This window comes from Pantherophis guttatus, chromosome 1 (genome assembly GCF_059756535.1).
Source record: "Pantherophis guttatus breed Tessera chromosome 1, ASM5975653v1, whole genome shotgun sequence".
In the NCBI taxonomy this organism is placed as follows: domain Eukaryota; kingdom Metazoa; phylum Chordata; class Lepidosauria; order Squamata; family Colubridae; genus Pantherophis; species Pantherophis guttatus.
In genome coordinates this window covers 120,027,029-120,043,209 of record NC_142063.1, presented here as the reverse complement: position 1 = coordinate 120,043,209, position 16,181 = coordinate 120,027,029, and the positions used below count along the sequence as shown (strand labels likewise).

General features: G+C 41.8%; 1 protein-coding gene across 2 annotated transcripts in view; it reads right to left on the bottom strand.

Moving 5' to 3' along the window:
• LOC117667983 (protein lifeguard 3-like) overlaps positions 1-16,181 on the bottom strand; it is a 56,132-nt gene that overhangs the window by 10,229 nt on the left and 29,722 nt on the right. Inside the window, exons 2-4 of one of the 2 annotated variants that reach the window (XM_034421637.3) lie at positions 5,837-6,041; positions 1,609-1,676; positions 697-761 (exon numbers count right to left, since the gene is read on the bottom strand). In XM_034421637.3, coding sequence (XP_034277528.1) covers positions 697-761; positions 1,609-1,676; positions 5,837-6,029 — 326 coding nt within the window. In that variant the 5' untranslated portion in view covers positions 6,030-6,041. The remainder of the gene's footprint in view (positions 1-696; positions 762-1,608; positions 1,677-5,836; positions 6,042-16,181) is intronic. The other variant, XM_034421647.3, reaches the window with a different exon arrangement.

The following is a 16,181-nucleotide window of genomic DNA, read 5'->3' as shown; positions in this document are numbered from 1 at the left end:
AAAAAGCCTCTGATGATCGCGCGGCACAGCTGGGATCGTCAAAGGCTTTTAAAAGCATTTTTTCTACAACCACTTCAGAGGTTGTAGAAAAAAATGCTTTTAAGAGCCTCTGATGATCCAAGCTGAGTTGACTGATCGGCAGAGGCTTTTTTTCTTTTAAATGTCTCTGACGATCCAAGCTGAGTTGCCTGATCGGCAGAGGCTTTTAAAAGAAAAAAAGCCTCTGACGATCAGGCAACTCAGCTGGGATCGTCAGAGCCTTTTGAAAGCATTTTTTTACCTCTTCGTTGTAGAAAAAGTGGTTTTAAAAGTTTTTTTTTTAATGGCCATGCCCACCCAGTCACATTACACCCCCCCACTAAGCCACGCCCACATAACCAGTAGTGACAAATTTTAGATTTCACCACTGGTCTGGATGTGTCCTATAGAATAAAAAGGAGAACACAGCACTGGGAAATCACAGCTGCCACCTGATATGACTTGATGCCCTGGGGGTGAAAAACGTTCTGGACAAACATCAGAGGTGGCCCTGTCACTATCCAATTATCTCCTCCCTACACATAAATGCACATGTATCCAGTGTTTCTATCTCGCTAAACATGCCTCCACTCAATCATGGTTTGTAGCAGGATGTGGAAGCATAGTTGACAGACTTTCACAGCCAGAGAATAGCAGAACTGATCTCAGAATACTTACACAAAGGTGAAGATTGCAATGATGCCTACTGTCACAAGCAACTGCACGGAGATAATGCTATAAACCTGGGAATCAACAGATAAAGTGTATCTGTGTAAGAATGGATTGCTTCAAATAGTCAAATAGCTTTTCAGTTATACCACTATAATTCAAGGGCCTCCTTAGAACTATGTGCAATGTTATACTAACAGCATGGAAAAAGAGAATTTGGCTTGCTGCTACCCCTCCTTTTTTATATAAACTAACAGACATTATTGGCTATAAATCCTTTGGGCTGCAAACGATAGTTTTCTTATCCTTCTCTCTTATGCTAGAAAGATGACCTGGTGTCCTTTGGAATTCAGCTCCTATCAGTCCTATGACAACAGCATGGGATTGTATGAGTTGTAGGACTGAACATGTGGAGAATTGCAGATTGACTACCCCTGTCTGAAAGGGATGCAAATCTAGATGGCTATCACCTATCATGCTCACCCAAACGAAAAGCTAGGGATGCAGTTTCAAATAGCATTTTTGTCTCCCATTATCCTCCCAAGGGGATACTTCAGCTGCTTCTTCTTGAAATTTCGGGTTTTGGAACAAGCACTTGGGCAAAGGAGTTATCCAAAACCAAAAGAAAAAAAAATCCCAAATGCACACCGGTACAATAGTGTTTCTCATTAATAACCCTATTTCACTTCCCAGTAGGAATTCCCAAAGCTTTCAAGTACAGATCCCTCCTGCTGATCACAGTTTTTCATCTTCCAGTGCAAGTAGAGATATCTTGGACTTGTATCAAAGACTATTTGGAACACTGATCTTCCCTGGACAAGTCTGTATATTGCCATAATGTGAACCCAGAGTTTTTCAAAAGCAGCATTCAAGAAAGCAATTTTCAACAAGATCAGTGCATGGCGGGTGCCTTCAGCTTACCTTGCGGATAAAAGTGTGTCTGACTTTCTTATCATCCCAATCGGCCGCATGGAAATCACTCTCACCTCCTGAATCAATGACATAGAAAGACAAGATTTCATGGCCTTGCATATTTATTTATTATTATTTATTATTCAAATTTCTATACCGCCCGTCTCTTTTCGGACTCAGGGTGGTGAACAGCCAAGATAAAAACATCTATACAAACATCACAGTTAAAAATAAAGTTAAAATAATTTATAAATTTGGCCCATAATTTAAAACTTGTCAATTAAAGTCAATATTAAAATTTTAAAACTAACCCTAAAATCAAGACAGACCGGCTAACTGAAAAAAATAAGTTTTTAGGGCCCGACGAAAAATCCGGAGGTTGGAGATCACTCGTATCTCTGGGGGTAGATTGTTCCATAGGGTAGGTGCCACCACAGAGAAGGCTCTCCTCCTGGGGGTTGTCAGCCGGCATTGTCTGGCCGAGGGCACCCTGAGGAGGCCCTCTCTGTGGGAGCGAACCGGCCGGTGGGAGGCTATTGGTGGCAGAAGGCGGTCCCGTAAGTACCCTGGCCCTAAGCCATGGAGCGCTTTAAAGGTGATCACCAACACCTTGAAGCGCACCCGGAAGTCCACCGGAAGCCAATGCAGCTCGCGCAGGAGAGGAGTCACATGGGAGCACCCCGTCGCTCCCATAATCCCCCGCGCAGCGGCATTCTGCACCAGTTGGAGCCTCCGGGTGTACCCCAAGGGGAGCCCCATGTAGAGAGCGTTACAATAGTCCAGACGAGAAGTGACGAGTGCTTGAGTGACCGTGTGTAGGGAGTCCCGGTCCAGAAAGGGGCGCAACTGGCGTATCAGGCGAACCTGACAAAAAGCCCCCCTGGCCACGGCTGTCATATGCCCTTCTAAAGACAGCCGCGCATCCCGGAGGACACTCAAGTTGCGGGCCCTCTCCGTGGGGGCCAATGATTCGCCCCCAATAACCAGCGATGGCGTCAGCTGGCTATACCGGGACGCCGGCAGCCACAGCCACTCGGTCTTGGAAGGATTGAGTCGAAGCCTGTTTCTCCCCATCCAGACCTGCACGGCCTCCAGGCACTGGGACATCACTTCCAAGGCTTCATTGGGATGGTCTGGGGTGGAAATGTACAGCTGAGTATCATCAGCGTACTGATGGAACTCCACCCCAAAACCATGGATGATCTCACCCAGCGGCTTCACATAAATGTTGAACAGGAGGGGCGAGAGGACCGACCCTTGCGGCACCCCACAAACAAGGCGCCTTGGGGTTGACCGCTGCCCCCCTGTCAACACGGATTGCGACCGGTCGGAGAGATAGGAGGAGAACCACCACAAAACGGTGCTCCCCACTCCCAGTCCCTCCAGCCGGCGCAACATGATACCATGGTCGATGGTATCAAAAGCCGCTGAGAGGTCTAATAGGACCAGCATAGAGGAATAACCCCTATCCCGGGCCCTCCAGAGATCATCCACCAACGCGACCAATGCCGTTTCCGTGCTGTACCCAGGTCTGAAGCCGGACTGGAGCGGATCCAGATAGACAGTTTCATCCAGGTACTGGGGAAGCTGTCGCGCCACCACACTCTCAACAACCTTCGCAATAAAGCGAAGGTTGGAGACTGGACGATAGTTAGCCAAAACAGCCGGATCCAGGGATGGCTTCTTGAGGAGAGGCCTCACCACCGCCTCTTTCAAGGCGGCCGGCAGGACACCCTCGCTCAAAGAAGCGTTAATAATCCCCTGGAGCCAGCCTCATGTAACCTCCCGGGAAGCCAGCACCAACCAGGAGGGACACGGGTCCAATAAACATGTGGTTGCGTTCAGCCGCCCCAAGATCCTGTCCACGTGCTCGGGGGCCACAGGATCGAACTCCTCCCAGATAACACTCTCAAGGCCTGCCTCAGTCATCTCGTCTGAACTAACCCAGTCGGCGGCCAAGTCTTCCCGAATCTGAGTTATTTTATCATCCAGATACTGTACAAAATCCTCAGCTCGGCCCTGCAAGGGGTCCTCCCGCGCTCCCAGATGGAGGAGGGAGCGGGTCACCCTAAACAGGGCGGCTGGGCGGTTATCTGATGACGCGATAAGAGCGGCAAAATAGCTAGATTTCGCCGCTTTTATCGCCACAAGGTAGGTCTTAATATGAGACCTTACCAGTGTCAAGTCAGACTCGGAACGACTGGCCCTCCAACTGCTCTCTAGGCGTCTTTTCCGGCGCTTTATCTCCCTCAGCTCCTCGGAAAACCAAGGAGCTAAGTGAGTTCGGTGCCGGGTCAGAGGCCGCAAAGGCACGACCCGGTCCAAAGCCCTGGCAGCCGCCCTATCCCAGGCGGACACCAGGTCATCACCTGAGTCATGAGCTAGAGTCTCAGGAAATGACCCAAGCTCCATCTGGAACCTATCAGGGTCCATCAGGCGCCTGGGGCGGAACCACCTGGTCGGTTCCGCCTCCCTGCGACGGGGTACGGCGGTCAGAAAGTCAAGTCGAAGGAGCGAGTGGTCAGACCATGACAAGGGTTCAATATCTACATCCCCTATATCAAGGCCACTCAACCACTGACCAGAGATAAAAACTAAGTCCAGAGTGTGTCCCCCCATATTTATGCCATTCTTCAAACGAAAAAGAAGAATAGGCCCACAAGCTCTTCTTTCCTAAAATGATAGGGCATTTTCAAAACTGGCATATCATATACACAGAGAGATAGATATGTATACATAACCATTTCTATAAAAGGCTTGTAATAATTCAAAGGACACAGCTTCACTCTGTCTACAGCAACTCCTTGATGTCCAGGACAGATTAATTTGTTTCATGCTCCTTTCACATGGATCACAAGATTAGTTAGTGCCAAGTTATTACTCTCAGCTGCAGAATCTTTTTCCTTGTAACTTCTCTTCACACTGTGCAAATTTATTGTATAAGGTCCCTTTTCAAAGGCATTTCTATTTCAAGATCTTTGTCCTGAGAGATAGTATATTTAGAGGGTCATTCCTTCGGTTCTTAGGAAAGACTTCTAGGTATTTTAACCTAAACTCTTCTTTCTTTCTTCACAAAAGAAGGTAAAATCTTTACAAGTAGTCCTCAACGTATAACCATAATGGAGCTTGCCTATGTCGGTTGTAAACCGTAACAGTCATAAAGTGACCTGATTTTTCAACATTTTTTTTTCAGCAAATGGAAATTGTTTGCTATGGTGCCAGTTTTTGGCAAAAATGTTGTAAAATGAAGTCATGTGACCATGGCACCTACAAATGCCTGAAAATGTAGGCCGGTTGATGAGGACCCAAAGATGGTCATGTGATGGGGGGGGGCAGCCATCAGAACCTCGGACCCAAGTTGTAAGTTGGTTTGGGAAGGGTCTGTTGTAACTTCAAATGGTCATCAAGATAACCAGTGGTAAATCAAGAACTACCTCTATACAAAATCTTTTAAATATAAACTCACGTTGCATCATATTTAATTTTACATTAACACCCTGGATTCTACTAATAATAAGCTGAAATTTATTACTATTACTTCATGGTTTCATGTTTAGAAAGTGCTAAAACTAGTCAGAGTACATTGAATACTGTAGTAAACACTAGGTTTTAACCAGTCTGACTGAAACTGTACCTGGGTGATTAAAGGTTGATAAGAATGAACTAATCTCTGTGTATTTAGATTGATGTAACTCATTCCAATCCACTTAACCAAACCCATTTCCTCAATGCTGGACTTCAGCTTCTGCTTTGCAAGGCAAGCAGAATCAGTAAACTGAGATGAATTCTTTGTTTGCATAAGGCAAGTCACTGCAATTTAAGCAGAGAAGTAATTGGAGAGGAAATGGATACAGCCGCAGATGACATAATGTATTCTGTATAATCTGGGTTAAAATTATGAAATTAAATATTCAGACGTATTATATATATGCTCCTTATACCGTGCTTGTTCTTTCCTTCTTTACTCTCCCAAACACTTTCTTTTTTTAATCTTTTTTTTTTAACGCAAACTTTAGAATAGGATGCAGACAGTCTCATGCCTTTCAATATCTTTACTGCATGTCTAAATGGCTGTTTTTAAAGATAAAACCAGAGTGTCAAATTTTAACCTTGTCTGCTCTTAAAACTTGCAATTATGGAAGCTTCCACTTTTATCTCTTCTCTCCCACTGCCACTGCCCCACTCATTACACCGCACATCCTATCAAGAGAGAAAGAAGGAAAAAACTAAGCATTACCAAAATTCATAGGTGCTGCAGGCACAGGAGGAAACGGCTGGGGGTACCCTCCTGGGTGGGAGTAGCCTCCAGGCTCAGGATACCCACCGCTGTAGGGTGGTGGCTGCGGATAACCTCCAGGATATCCTCCCCCTGGTGGAGGATAGAGTGGATTTCGATCTTCATAGCTTGGAGGAGCAGAGGGGCGTGACATGTTGCCTCAGCACTGAAAAACAAAGAGGCATTTCTTTATCAAGCATAACTTCCATAATACCATCCAAATCACCCTTCCCACCCTTTGTATCCTGTTTATACAGCCTGTCGTTCTAAGAACATGCCACAAAATGGCCAGCAGAGGGAGCCAACAGCAAACCATCAAAGTAAGAGGAGTAAGAGTCTTGTAAAGTTTACACAGTACAGTATTTCTGTTTGTTATTGTTTCCTGGTTCATTCCACAGATGGCCACAGAGACATCAAAAAAAAGGCTTCCTGTGGATCACACTTGGATTCAGGGCTGATTCATGAAATAAACGGTTTGTTCTGCACTGTCTAAATCTATTTTAAAACAGAGTGCAAAATATGAAGAATGCAAATATACTTGAAGACCCCCCCACAGCTTTGGACTGGGACGTATCTATCAATCTAATTACAATCAAGTCCTTGTTTGCCAAAATGAAGATATGAAGTCTGTTATAGGCTTCCTTTGGTGGGAACATAGAGTCTTCAGTTTCTTTCATAATAAATTTTATTAACTACAATTGTGGTGTACAGTATTTGTCAGAGAGAAAGGGAATGGAGGGAGAGAAGAAAGTATATAAAATAAAATGTTAATATGACTAAACAGGGACATGAATAAACAGTCGCCTGTTTATTTACCTGGGATAAGCCAGATCAGCATCCTAGAGGTTAAGGAAGGCTCCAATTTCCATGCAAACTGAAGGCATGTCTGCCTTCAGATTAGGGGGAAAAAGGAAGAATGGAACAATCTAGTGGTGGCATTCTTCTCTAGGGTGTGTACAATACACCTTCTCCTTTCCACCATCAAACATTAATCTAAAAGCCATGTGTAGCCTCTTCATTTCAAATACTATGTGTTGAACATAGGGCAGCACAGAACACAAAGACTGATTTTCAAAGGAAACCCCCCCCAAATCATGACACGAAGGTAGCATGTCCTTATGATCATTCCAGAGGTGCTTCCAGAGCTGAAGAAGCTTCTTGGATAAGAAGCGAAACGTCTTCAAAGTAAAACCAGAAAGTTCAGTTGCCTCTTGAAAAAAGCACCTTTAGGACACCTTTAGGACCTGGATGACTGAGAATCTCCACAGACATGTCCTTATGATGTTGCTTTCATCTAATCCCCAGACCAAAGCTGAAATAGCTTCACCTTCATCTTAGCTATTCCAGTTTTAAAGCAGCGTTTAAGTTTTCTCTACGCTCTATTTTGACTGTGGATATGATCTGGCACATCTGGACAGCTGGTTTGGTGTAGTGGTTAAAAGATCAAGCTAGAAACTATGAGTTCTAGTCCCACTTCAGATTCATGAGTTTGAACAAATCTCTCCACTCTCAGCCTTTTTAGGAAGCAGACAAGCCACTTCTAAAATTGTGCCAAGAAAACTGCAAGGTCTAGTTCAAACTGATGCCAGGGATAAAAAAAAAAAAAAAAAACCAAAAGGCACACTGACACAAACTCGATCTGCTTCATTTTACCAAAGATATGGTTACTAATGTGGCCAGAAGGTGAAATTTGCCATTGGTAACTTTTGGGTTTTCTCCTCTGGTCATTGCTCTCGTGATTTTTCTGCTTGGCTCAACGGAAATGCTGCCTTGCCTACATAATGACTGGTGCTTTGGCACATCTTATGCAAATTCCTTATAGCAATAGCACTTAGGCTTATATACTGCTTTACAGTGCTTTACAGCCCTCTCTAAGTGGTTTACAGAATCAGCATATTTCCCCCAACAATCTGGGTCCTCATTTTATCCACCTCAGAAGAATGGAAGGCTGAGTCAACCTTGAGCCTGGTGAGATCTGAACTGCCAAATTGCAGGCAGCCGGCAGATAGCAGAAGTAGCCTGCAGTATTGCACTCTAACCACTGTGCCACCACAGCTCTCAATTGCAGACATCCGTTTAGAGCTTTTTTGAAAGAGTATTAGACCTGTATTTCTTTTTAAAAATCTGTTAATGTCATGATGACCAGCACACTGTTTACCCATCAACCAGATTAATTTTAAACACAAGTTTAGCTTCAGAAGAGCACTAAACTAAGTTCAGAAATAATCCTACTGACAACTCAGAGGCCTAGGATAGCTCTGTATCTGCCATCTGATAATCCGGCAACTTTAGAGTCCCTGTGATTTGAGGAGGTATGCAAAACACCTCAAATAAATAAATAAAACAAATGTGTGATTCTAAACACCTGCTTTTTTCTTGCCCGAGTCTAGATTAAAGTGCTTAGTAGTTGTTTTTCCACTGGCAGGTGATGCTTAATAGGAGAACAAATGAATCAGAGAACTCCACCAATCGTTTTCCGTAAATCAGGACAAATCCTTGTCCCACTTTAAATCAGCAAGGATGGCCTCCAAGTGTTCCTATGGCAGAATAACGATAGGCAATGAGAACAGCACAACATGTGCCTGCACTTGTTGGCAGTTCAAGGAACGAAGAATAGCCCTTTAATTAGGCTTTTTGCTTTGTCCAAGCAGATTTCTGTTAGGAATACAATGTCCCAGCTGGCCAGATCTAAATTCTCTGTCTTCTTCCTATTAGATTAGGGAAGGACAACCCTTGGGGAACCAGGACCATGCTTAACATTTCCAAGATGGGGGAAGGATCAGTGATAGGATGACATCATATACACAAGGAGGGTTAAGTTTGGGGGTGGATTTGGAGGTGTGTTTTTTTTTTCTTTCTAATTGTAATATGCATAATGTAATCTCTGATGATTATGATGATGATCAAAATTTATATTTTGCTCAAGTCCCACAGCTCTGGGTGGTTGCAAATAAAACGGTTACAAAAAATGCAACAATAGACAAAATGAAGAGTAAAAAAACACAGAACCAGAAACACAGAAAACTAAAGGCAGAAAAAGACCCACTGCTTCATCAAGTCTGCCCTTTCAGGTTTTTGTTTGTTTTTGTTTTCTTTTCAATTAATCAATTAATTAATCAGATGGCAATTTAAACAATGGCAAGGATGACCCAAAAAAAAAACCACAGACAGGGATGGAAAAGATAAAAATAAACCCACAATCCGAAGAAGGTTTTATTCACCCTCATCAAAGGTTCTGCAATATTTAGTGCACTTTTAATGTTCTTCCCTTGATTCATCATCAAAGCTTTCAATTTCATTATAACATTGACACAGCTGTTAGTACTTTGTGGCCTTGATAACAGTGTACAGTCAACTGTTGATGGAATATCTTACTAGGGTTTTCTAATTTTCACTTGATGAATATTTGTAAGGTGCAGGGTTTGTTTGTTTGCTTGTTTGACAGAGGATGCTGCAACATTATTGGTGTGTGCCTGGCTTGTTTTGTGCCTGGATTGTTGTAATAATCTCCTACTGTCCTTGCTGTTAGATCAGAGTAGTGGCATTCGAGCTATTCTGGATCATCTCCATTGTTCTCATGTCTCAATGCAGACAATGCAGAGTCTATTTTAAATTGCTGGTAACTATAATTTGGGCCCTCTATACAATTTTTTAATTTCTTCCGAGTAGAGACCTTTTTAGATGTATTATTTTATTTATATCCAGCCTTTATTATTTTTACAAATAATTCAAGGTGGTGAACATATCCAATATCTCTTCCTCCTCCTATTTTCCCTACAACGGCAACTCTGTGAGGTAAGTTGGGTTGAGGCAAAGTGACTGGCCCGACATCACACAACTGGCTTTCATGGCTAAGGTGGGAATTGAACTCACAGTCTTCTGCTTTCTAGTGTCATGCTTTAACCACTAGACCACAATCACCACAAATACTTGGGCATCCTTCAAACTGACAGCATCAAGCACACTGAATTTAAGATGAAGGTTAAAAGTTCAATTAACACATGGGCATTTTCAGTCATCAGATGGAACAGTGAGCAGGACTCAAGCAGAACTAAAAGCCCTATATAAGAAAAGCAGAAAAATAATGACAATGACTCGTGCCCTTCATCCACGCAGCAATGTTGACAGACTCTACTTATTCAGAAAAATAGGTGAGAGTGGAATATTGCAAGTACACCAGACAGTTGAAGAAGAAAAAAGAGCACTGGAAGAATATCTAAAGGACATTGAAGAAGAGGTACGGAAGCTAGTATACCATGAATGCTGATTGATTACTGGAGAGACCAAACTGGCCTACAAGAAAGATTAAGTGAAGAATACAAAATATTTTTTTAAATTATTTTTTTAATTGAACAGTTTTCTTCATTTTATACCACATTTTCAATCTTTACAGCGCTCCATACCAGTATCACTCATAAGTACGTATCAATTATTTTCATTATTCTTCCTTTCCATTTATATACAATAGTTTATATACATATCTATATATTGTGTCATTATTCATAACTATATATATTACCTTTTAACTTTAAAATTACCTCTTAAGTTATTTTTATGTTCTTATTCTTTACTTCTATTCTCTAACCAATATATACCATGTGTCCCAAATCAAATAATATTCCGTTTCTCCTCTTTCTTTCTTTTATTTCCATTGTTAGCCTGTCCATCTCCACACATTCTAGGACCTGGGGGCAGGTAACTCTGTCTGCAAAAGACCAAGTCTTAAGAACAAATTATACAAACCCAAAATTTAGAAGACAGTCAACAAGTGCCACCTCTGCAAAGAAGATGAAGAAGCAATGCACCAGCATTTAGCTGCTGCAAGAAGATTGCACAGACTACAAACAACAGCATGACAAAGTAGCAACAACGATGCATTGGAACTGCCATTTGTCTGCAAACAAGAACTGGTAGGATCACAAAATAGGTGAAGTCATAGAAACTGAAGAAGCTCAAGTACTCTGGGATTTAGAATTCAATCCTATAGGCACCTGCCACATAACATCCCCGATTTATCAATTGTTGATATGAAAAACGGATAGTGGATGTTGCAGATGCCAGGAGACAGCAGAAGAGAAGAGAAAGAACTGGGGGGGAAATCACAAAATACATAGACCCGCAAATAGAAATAGAACAACTGTGAGAAACTAAAGTAAAAATGGTACCAATGTTAATCAGTCCCTTGGGTGCAATTCAAAAACATCTGGAGCACCACTTGAATACCATCAGCATTGACAATTTTCAGTCAACGGCAAAAGGTAGCTTTACTTGGAACACATTACATCTTGCAATGATACCATTAGCACAGGGGCGGGCAACTGTGGCCCTTGTACAACCTGTGGACTTCAACTCCCAGAATTCCTGAGCCAGCTTGGCTGTCTCAGGAATTCTGGGAGTTGAAGTCCACAGGTTGTACAAGGGCCACAGTTGCCCAACCCTGCATTAGCACCATCACACAACATCTGCTATCCCAGGTCCAGGAGAAGAACTCGATTGACAAAAATGCCAAAGTCATTTCACTCTAAACATCTGGCTTACTGTGCAACCAACAAAAATAAATAATATGGTAGAAAAATTATAAATCCTTGGGGGGAAAGGTGGTGTGTGGATTAGAGGAAGATACAGGATAGGTTTTTTTAAAAAATGAGGAAGGTGGGTATGGCTGCTTTTCTTCCTGCTTAGTTGAAGTGCTGATTATGCTACATTTTTTATCATTTTATTATTGTTCAGACATCATTCTAAATGCTGGGAATGGGTGGAAGTTTTTTCTTCCTTAAGTGTTTTATTATGTGTTTATGCATGTGCACACATACACATACACACAACCTGACAGAAAATTATGCATTTTGCTTTTATTGTATTACTAAATGCAGAAAACTATCAACGTTTCTAAAAAAAAATGACTGTTTTTCTGTAGTCACAGAAAAGTTCAGGAATGTCCCTTAGATAAATTTTCTTTTTCTTTTTCATAATTAGACCCTTTATCCTAATATCTTGGGAAGTCAAATGAAGACAATAGCTTCATTTCAATGAAGCTTGTTTTCATTGTTCTTATAGAAGCATCCTAGACCAATACAGCTTATTCAAACATTTGAAATATGGCGCCTCTGGAAATAAAAAGACTTCAAGAAGTTATTTTACTGCCACCCTGGTTTGAGCCAACTGGCTGCCCAGTGGCAGTCCATCTGAACAGTGACATTCTGTAGGGACTGCAGAAAAAACTGTAATTCCCCATTCTTGTCACAACAGACCTAATGTGGCAGTTCCTCCTTTTATTACTCACACTTGTGTGATCGGCCAAAATGTTAAACAGTCCTCCTTCAACATATCTGGGGTGCAATGCAGAAAATATTTAGCAGTCTTCCCTGGATAGATGATTTGTTAGGCATATGAGAAATTGTACTGCTAATGTAACACAACTGTGACATTTGTAAATGGTGGCAGTTAGGAATTACTATCTAGGGCAGAGGGGAAGAAACAGGTCACAGTTCCTGGGTGAATTGAGAAAACAGGTAATTTCTTCTTGTTGTTAGCATAACACTCATATCTAGACCTTTGGCAGTAACATTTCTAAATATATGTTTCATGTCATCCTTGTTCTTTTAAACAAACCTATAAAATGTTTCAAAGGGGCTATTCATGCCGGGAATATACACAAAGATGTATTTATTTACTTAACGAACTGGGATGCCATCTTCCAGGGAAAGTCCATCAGGCGCTCCTCAGTTATCATGGAACATTGTGTGACCAGAGCAAAGAAAAGCCCAGTGACAAATTGTAATGGAATGTATGAATGACATTGGGGAAAGAGGGGAAGAGGCGCTGCCTAGGAAACAATCGGACCAGAGAGGCAGGAGCTCCGCAATCGTTTAACGGTCAGAGGAAGAAACTTAGGAAGGACCCACCCTAAGGGATCAAGCCGTTCAAAGTGGAGTCCGGAAATGTGTGCTTCAGACTGGGAAGATTTTGTTAACGTAGCCTTACAATAAAATAGAATTAGCTCATTTTGTTGTGTTTCCTGTCTGGTTTATTTGAGGGCTGATACACATTGTGGCCTAACTCGACCGAAATATAAACTGCCTCAGGATCTTCTCCCTAATGGGACTGTGCTGTAATACAATGGTCCCCAACCTTTCTGGCACCAGGAACTGGTTTTGTGGAAGACAATTTTTCCACGGACTGGGACAGGGGGGAGGGATGGTTCGCATGCAACCTAGATCCTGTGCTTGTGCAGATGAAGCTTTGCTTGCTCGCCCGCTGCTTGTGCAGCCCAGTTGCTAACAGGCCACAGACCAGATACCGGTCTGTGGCCTGGGGGTTGGAGACCCCTGCTGTAATATGATACCTAGAATGCTGTCATTCCCAAATTTTGTGCAATGATTTTCCTGGAAACTGAATCACCTCAAGTGGGACATGGAATAAATTTTTATTTACTTTACTTTATTGTCATTGCACCTCTTACAACGAAATTAAATGCCATCTTCAGTGTACATTATACATAAGAAAACTATAAAAATAAAACAAAAACACATTCTATGCAATGGAATTGAAAACCTCTGATATTGCATTAATATTGCACCATCCAGTAGAATTCAATATAGTTACTGCTCTGGGATAGAAGCTGTTTTTCAGCCTATTTGTTTTTATTACCCTGTACCGTCTGCCAGATGGTAATAGTATAAAAAAAGGGTGCCCAGGATGAGATGGATCCTTCAGATTGTTTCGAACTTTCTTAATAAGTTTTCTGAAAACTGAATCACCTCAAGTGGGACATGGAATAAATTTTTAAGCTGAATTGGGGAGTGGGGAGAGCTAGTTCTACTCCCTCACTCTGCTGCTTCTGGGTCAGAGCATTGGTAAGTTATCAGTGTCTAAAGGGTTCCTAATTAATAAAGGCAAGTTTTACATTTACATGAATTTAGAGCATATTTATGGGCACTTACTCACCTAAAATGTCTGCCATGGGAAATTCAATTATCTGTAATATGCTGGCCAAGCCCATAAAGCAGCTTCTCCTGCTATCTTACTTCTTGCTCTCACCTGATCCTTTTTACTTTATTCATTTATTTTTTCTGGCGGAGGGTAACTTCTTAACAGACCACTGAGCTACCCTCATCCACCAATTTCTAAAGCATACCTAACAGGTATTCTTGTACATGAAGTGATGCTGGTTATTGGGGCTTTGCCACATTTCCGTGTCCTTCTTTTTTAACTAAAATAAATTATAAAAAAAATAAAGTGAGAAGGTAGGAGAATTCATCTAAGTGGATATAGCAGTTCCTGCTTCCCTTTAGGGAAAAAACAAAACTCATTTCATCAGTGATTCCTTCTTCTTAAACCAGGATATCCCAAACTTGGGGAGGTTCAGACAGAGTTCAGAGGAAGAGTAAATATTTTTTATTTTTTATGTCTTTATTAAAAAAATTAAGTTTCATCATATTGTTTTCAGTGTTCATATGTGTGTGTTCATTTTGATGTCTGGAATTGAGAAGAAGTGTAAACATTAAGATTATGCTAAAAGAAAGTGTGGTGGCATAAAGATTAAGGAACTCTGCTTTAAACGGAAGTATATCTGAAGAAAGTGGGATATGTTGAACCCAACCAAGAGCTCCTTGTAAAGAGGATGTACATTTCTTCAGAGGAAGCAACTACAGGAAAGAGTCTTGGTATCTTCCAAGCTACGCCATCTTTCCATAGGCATCCATAGAAGGAAACAAAGGGTGGTGGTGAAACACAGAGCACAACATCACAACATAAACTCCACCCCTGATATATTTGCATGTGAGGTTGCAACACTAGCATGAAAGAAACAAGCTTGCGTTGTGATGAAATGCATGTTGGCATCCTTGTGGTTAGGAACTGACGTCTAGCCATCCTTCCTCTTGTTTCTAACAGAAAGGAGATCTTGAGGTCTTCTACTCCAACTCGCTGCTCAAACAGGAGACCCTGTATCAATCCAGACAAATGGCTGTCCACTCTCTTTTTAAAAAACCTCCAACCCACAACTTCTGGCGGCTGATTAATTGTTCTGACTGTCAGGAAGTTTTATACTGGATCTCTCCTTCATAAGCTTCAATCCGTTGTTTCATGTCCTGCTCACAGGTGCTTTGGAGCAGGGGTCTCCAACCTTGACAACTTTAAAACTTGTGGACTTCAACTCCGAGAATTCAACTCCGAGAATTCCTCAGCCAGCTTTGCTTTGCTGGCTGTGGAATTCTGGGAGTTGAAGTCCACAAGTCTTAAAGTTGCCAAGGTTGGAGACCCCTGCTTTGGAGAATATGTTGACCCACTTTTCTCTGTGACAGCCCCTCAAATATGGAATGATGGCTATTATGTCACCCCTAGTCCTCCTCTTCATTAAACTAGATACCCAGTTCTGTTTCAAGAACATGGGCTTATTGCAAAGGGGAGACAAGTAGCATATATGCAAAGTATTTCACAGCTCTTTCCGCCCAACAAATTTTAATTGTAAGAGAACAGTGGAAGGGAAGTAGGAATCTTTGGTCACATGTAGAATGAAGAGTTACTTCACATGAAAATAAGGATCCAGAAAAGGCGGTACAAGCATTCGTGTGTGTGTGTGTATGTGTGTAAAACAGAAAGGGGGAAGGAAGAGAATGATAATGGGAAAGTAATTAGCATCATAAAAGAAAAGTTTTCAGTGGAAAGTTTATCAGAATGATTCCAAGGTGAGGCTGCATTGAGGCTGCCTTTATCTTCCACCCAGAATTGGTTTATACATTGATTTTCCTCATTTGTGGAAGAGACTTTGGCACCAGAAAAGAGCATTATAATCATTCAGAAAATTAAACAAAAAAGAACAAGGAAGTCAGACCAGGAAAGGGTCACTTATCTATCATCACAGCAAACGAAAAATGGCCTTTTTAGCATATCTTATCTGTTGTGTAACTACATGGAAATAAAGCACCGAAGAACAGGACAAGCTCATTTCTGGATTGTTTAGCATGACTAAGGGCTGACATTTAAAAAGAGGCAAAAGGTTCTTACATACTGTGTATATATAGGTAGTCCTCGACTTACGACTGCAATTGAGCCCAACATTTCTGTTGTTAAGTGAGATATTTGTTAAGTGAGTTTTACCCCATTTTACGACCTTTCTTGCCACATTTGTTAAGTGAATTACTGCAGCTGATAAAGTTAGCACACCAGCTGTTAAAGTGAATCTGGCTTCCCCATTGATTTTGCTTGCAAAAAGTGATCACATGACTTGGGACACAGCAATGGTCATAAGTATGAACCAGTTGCCAAGCATCTGAACATGTGATCATGGAGATGCTACAAAGGT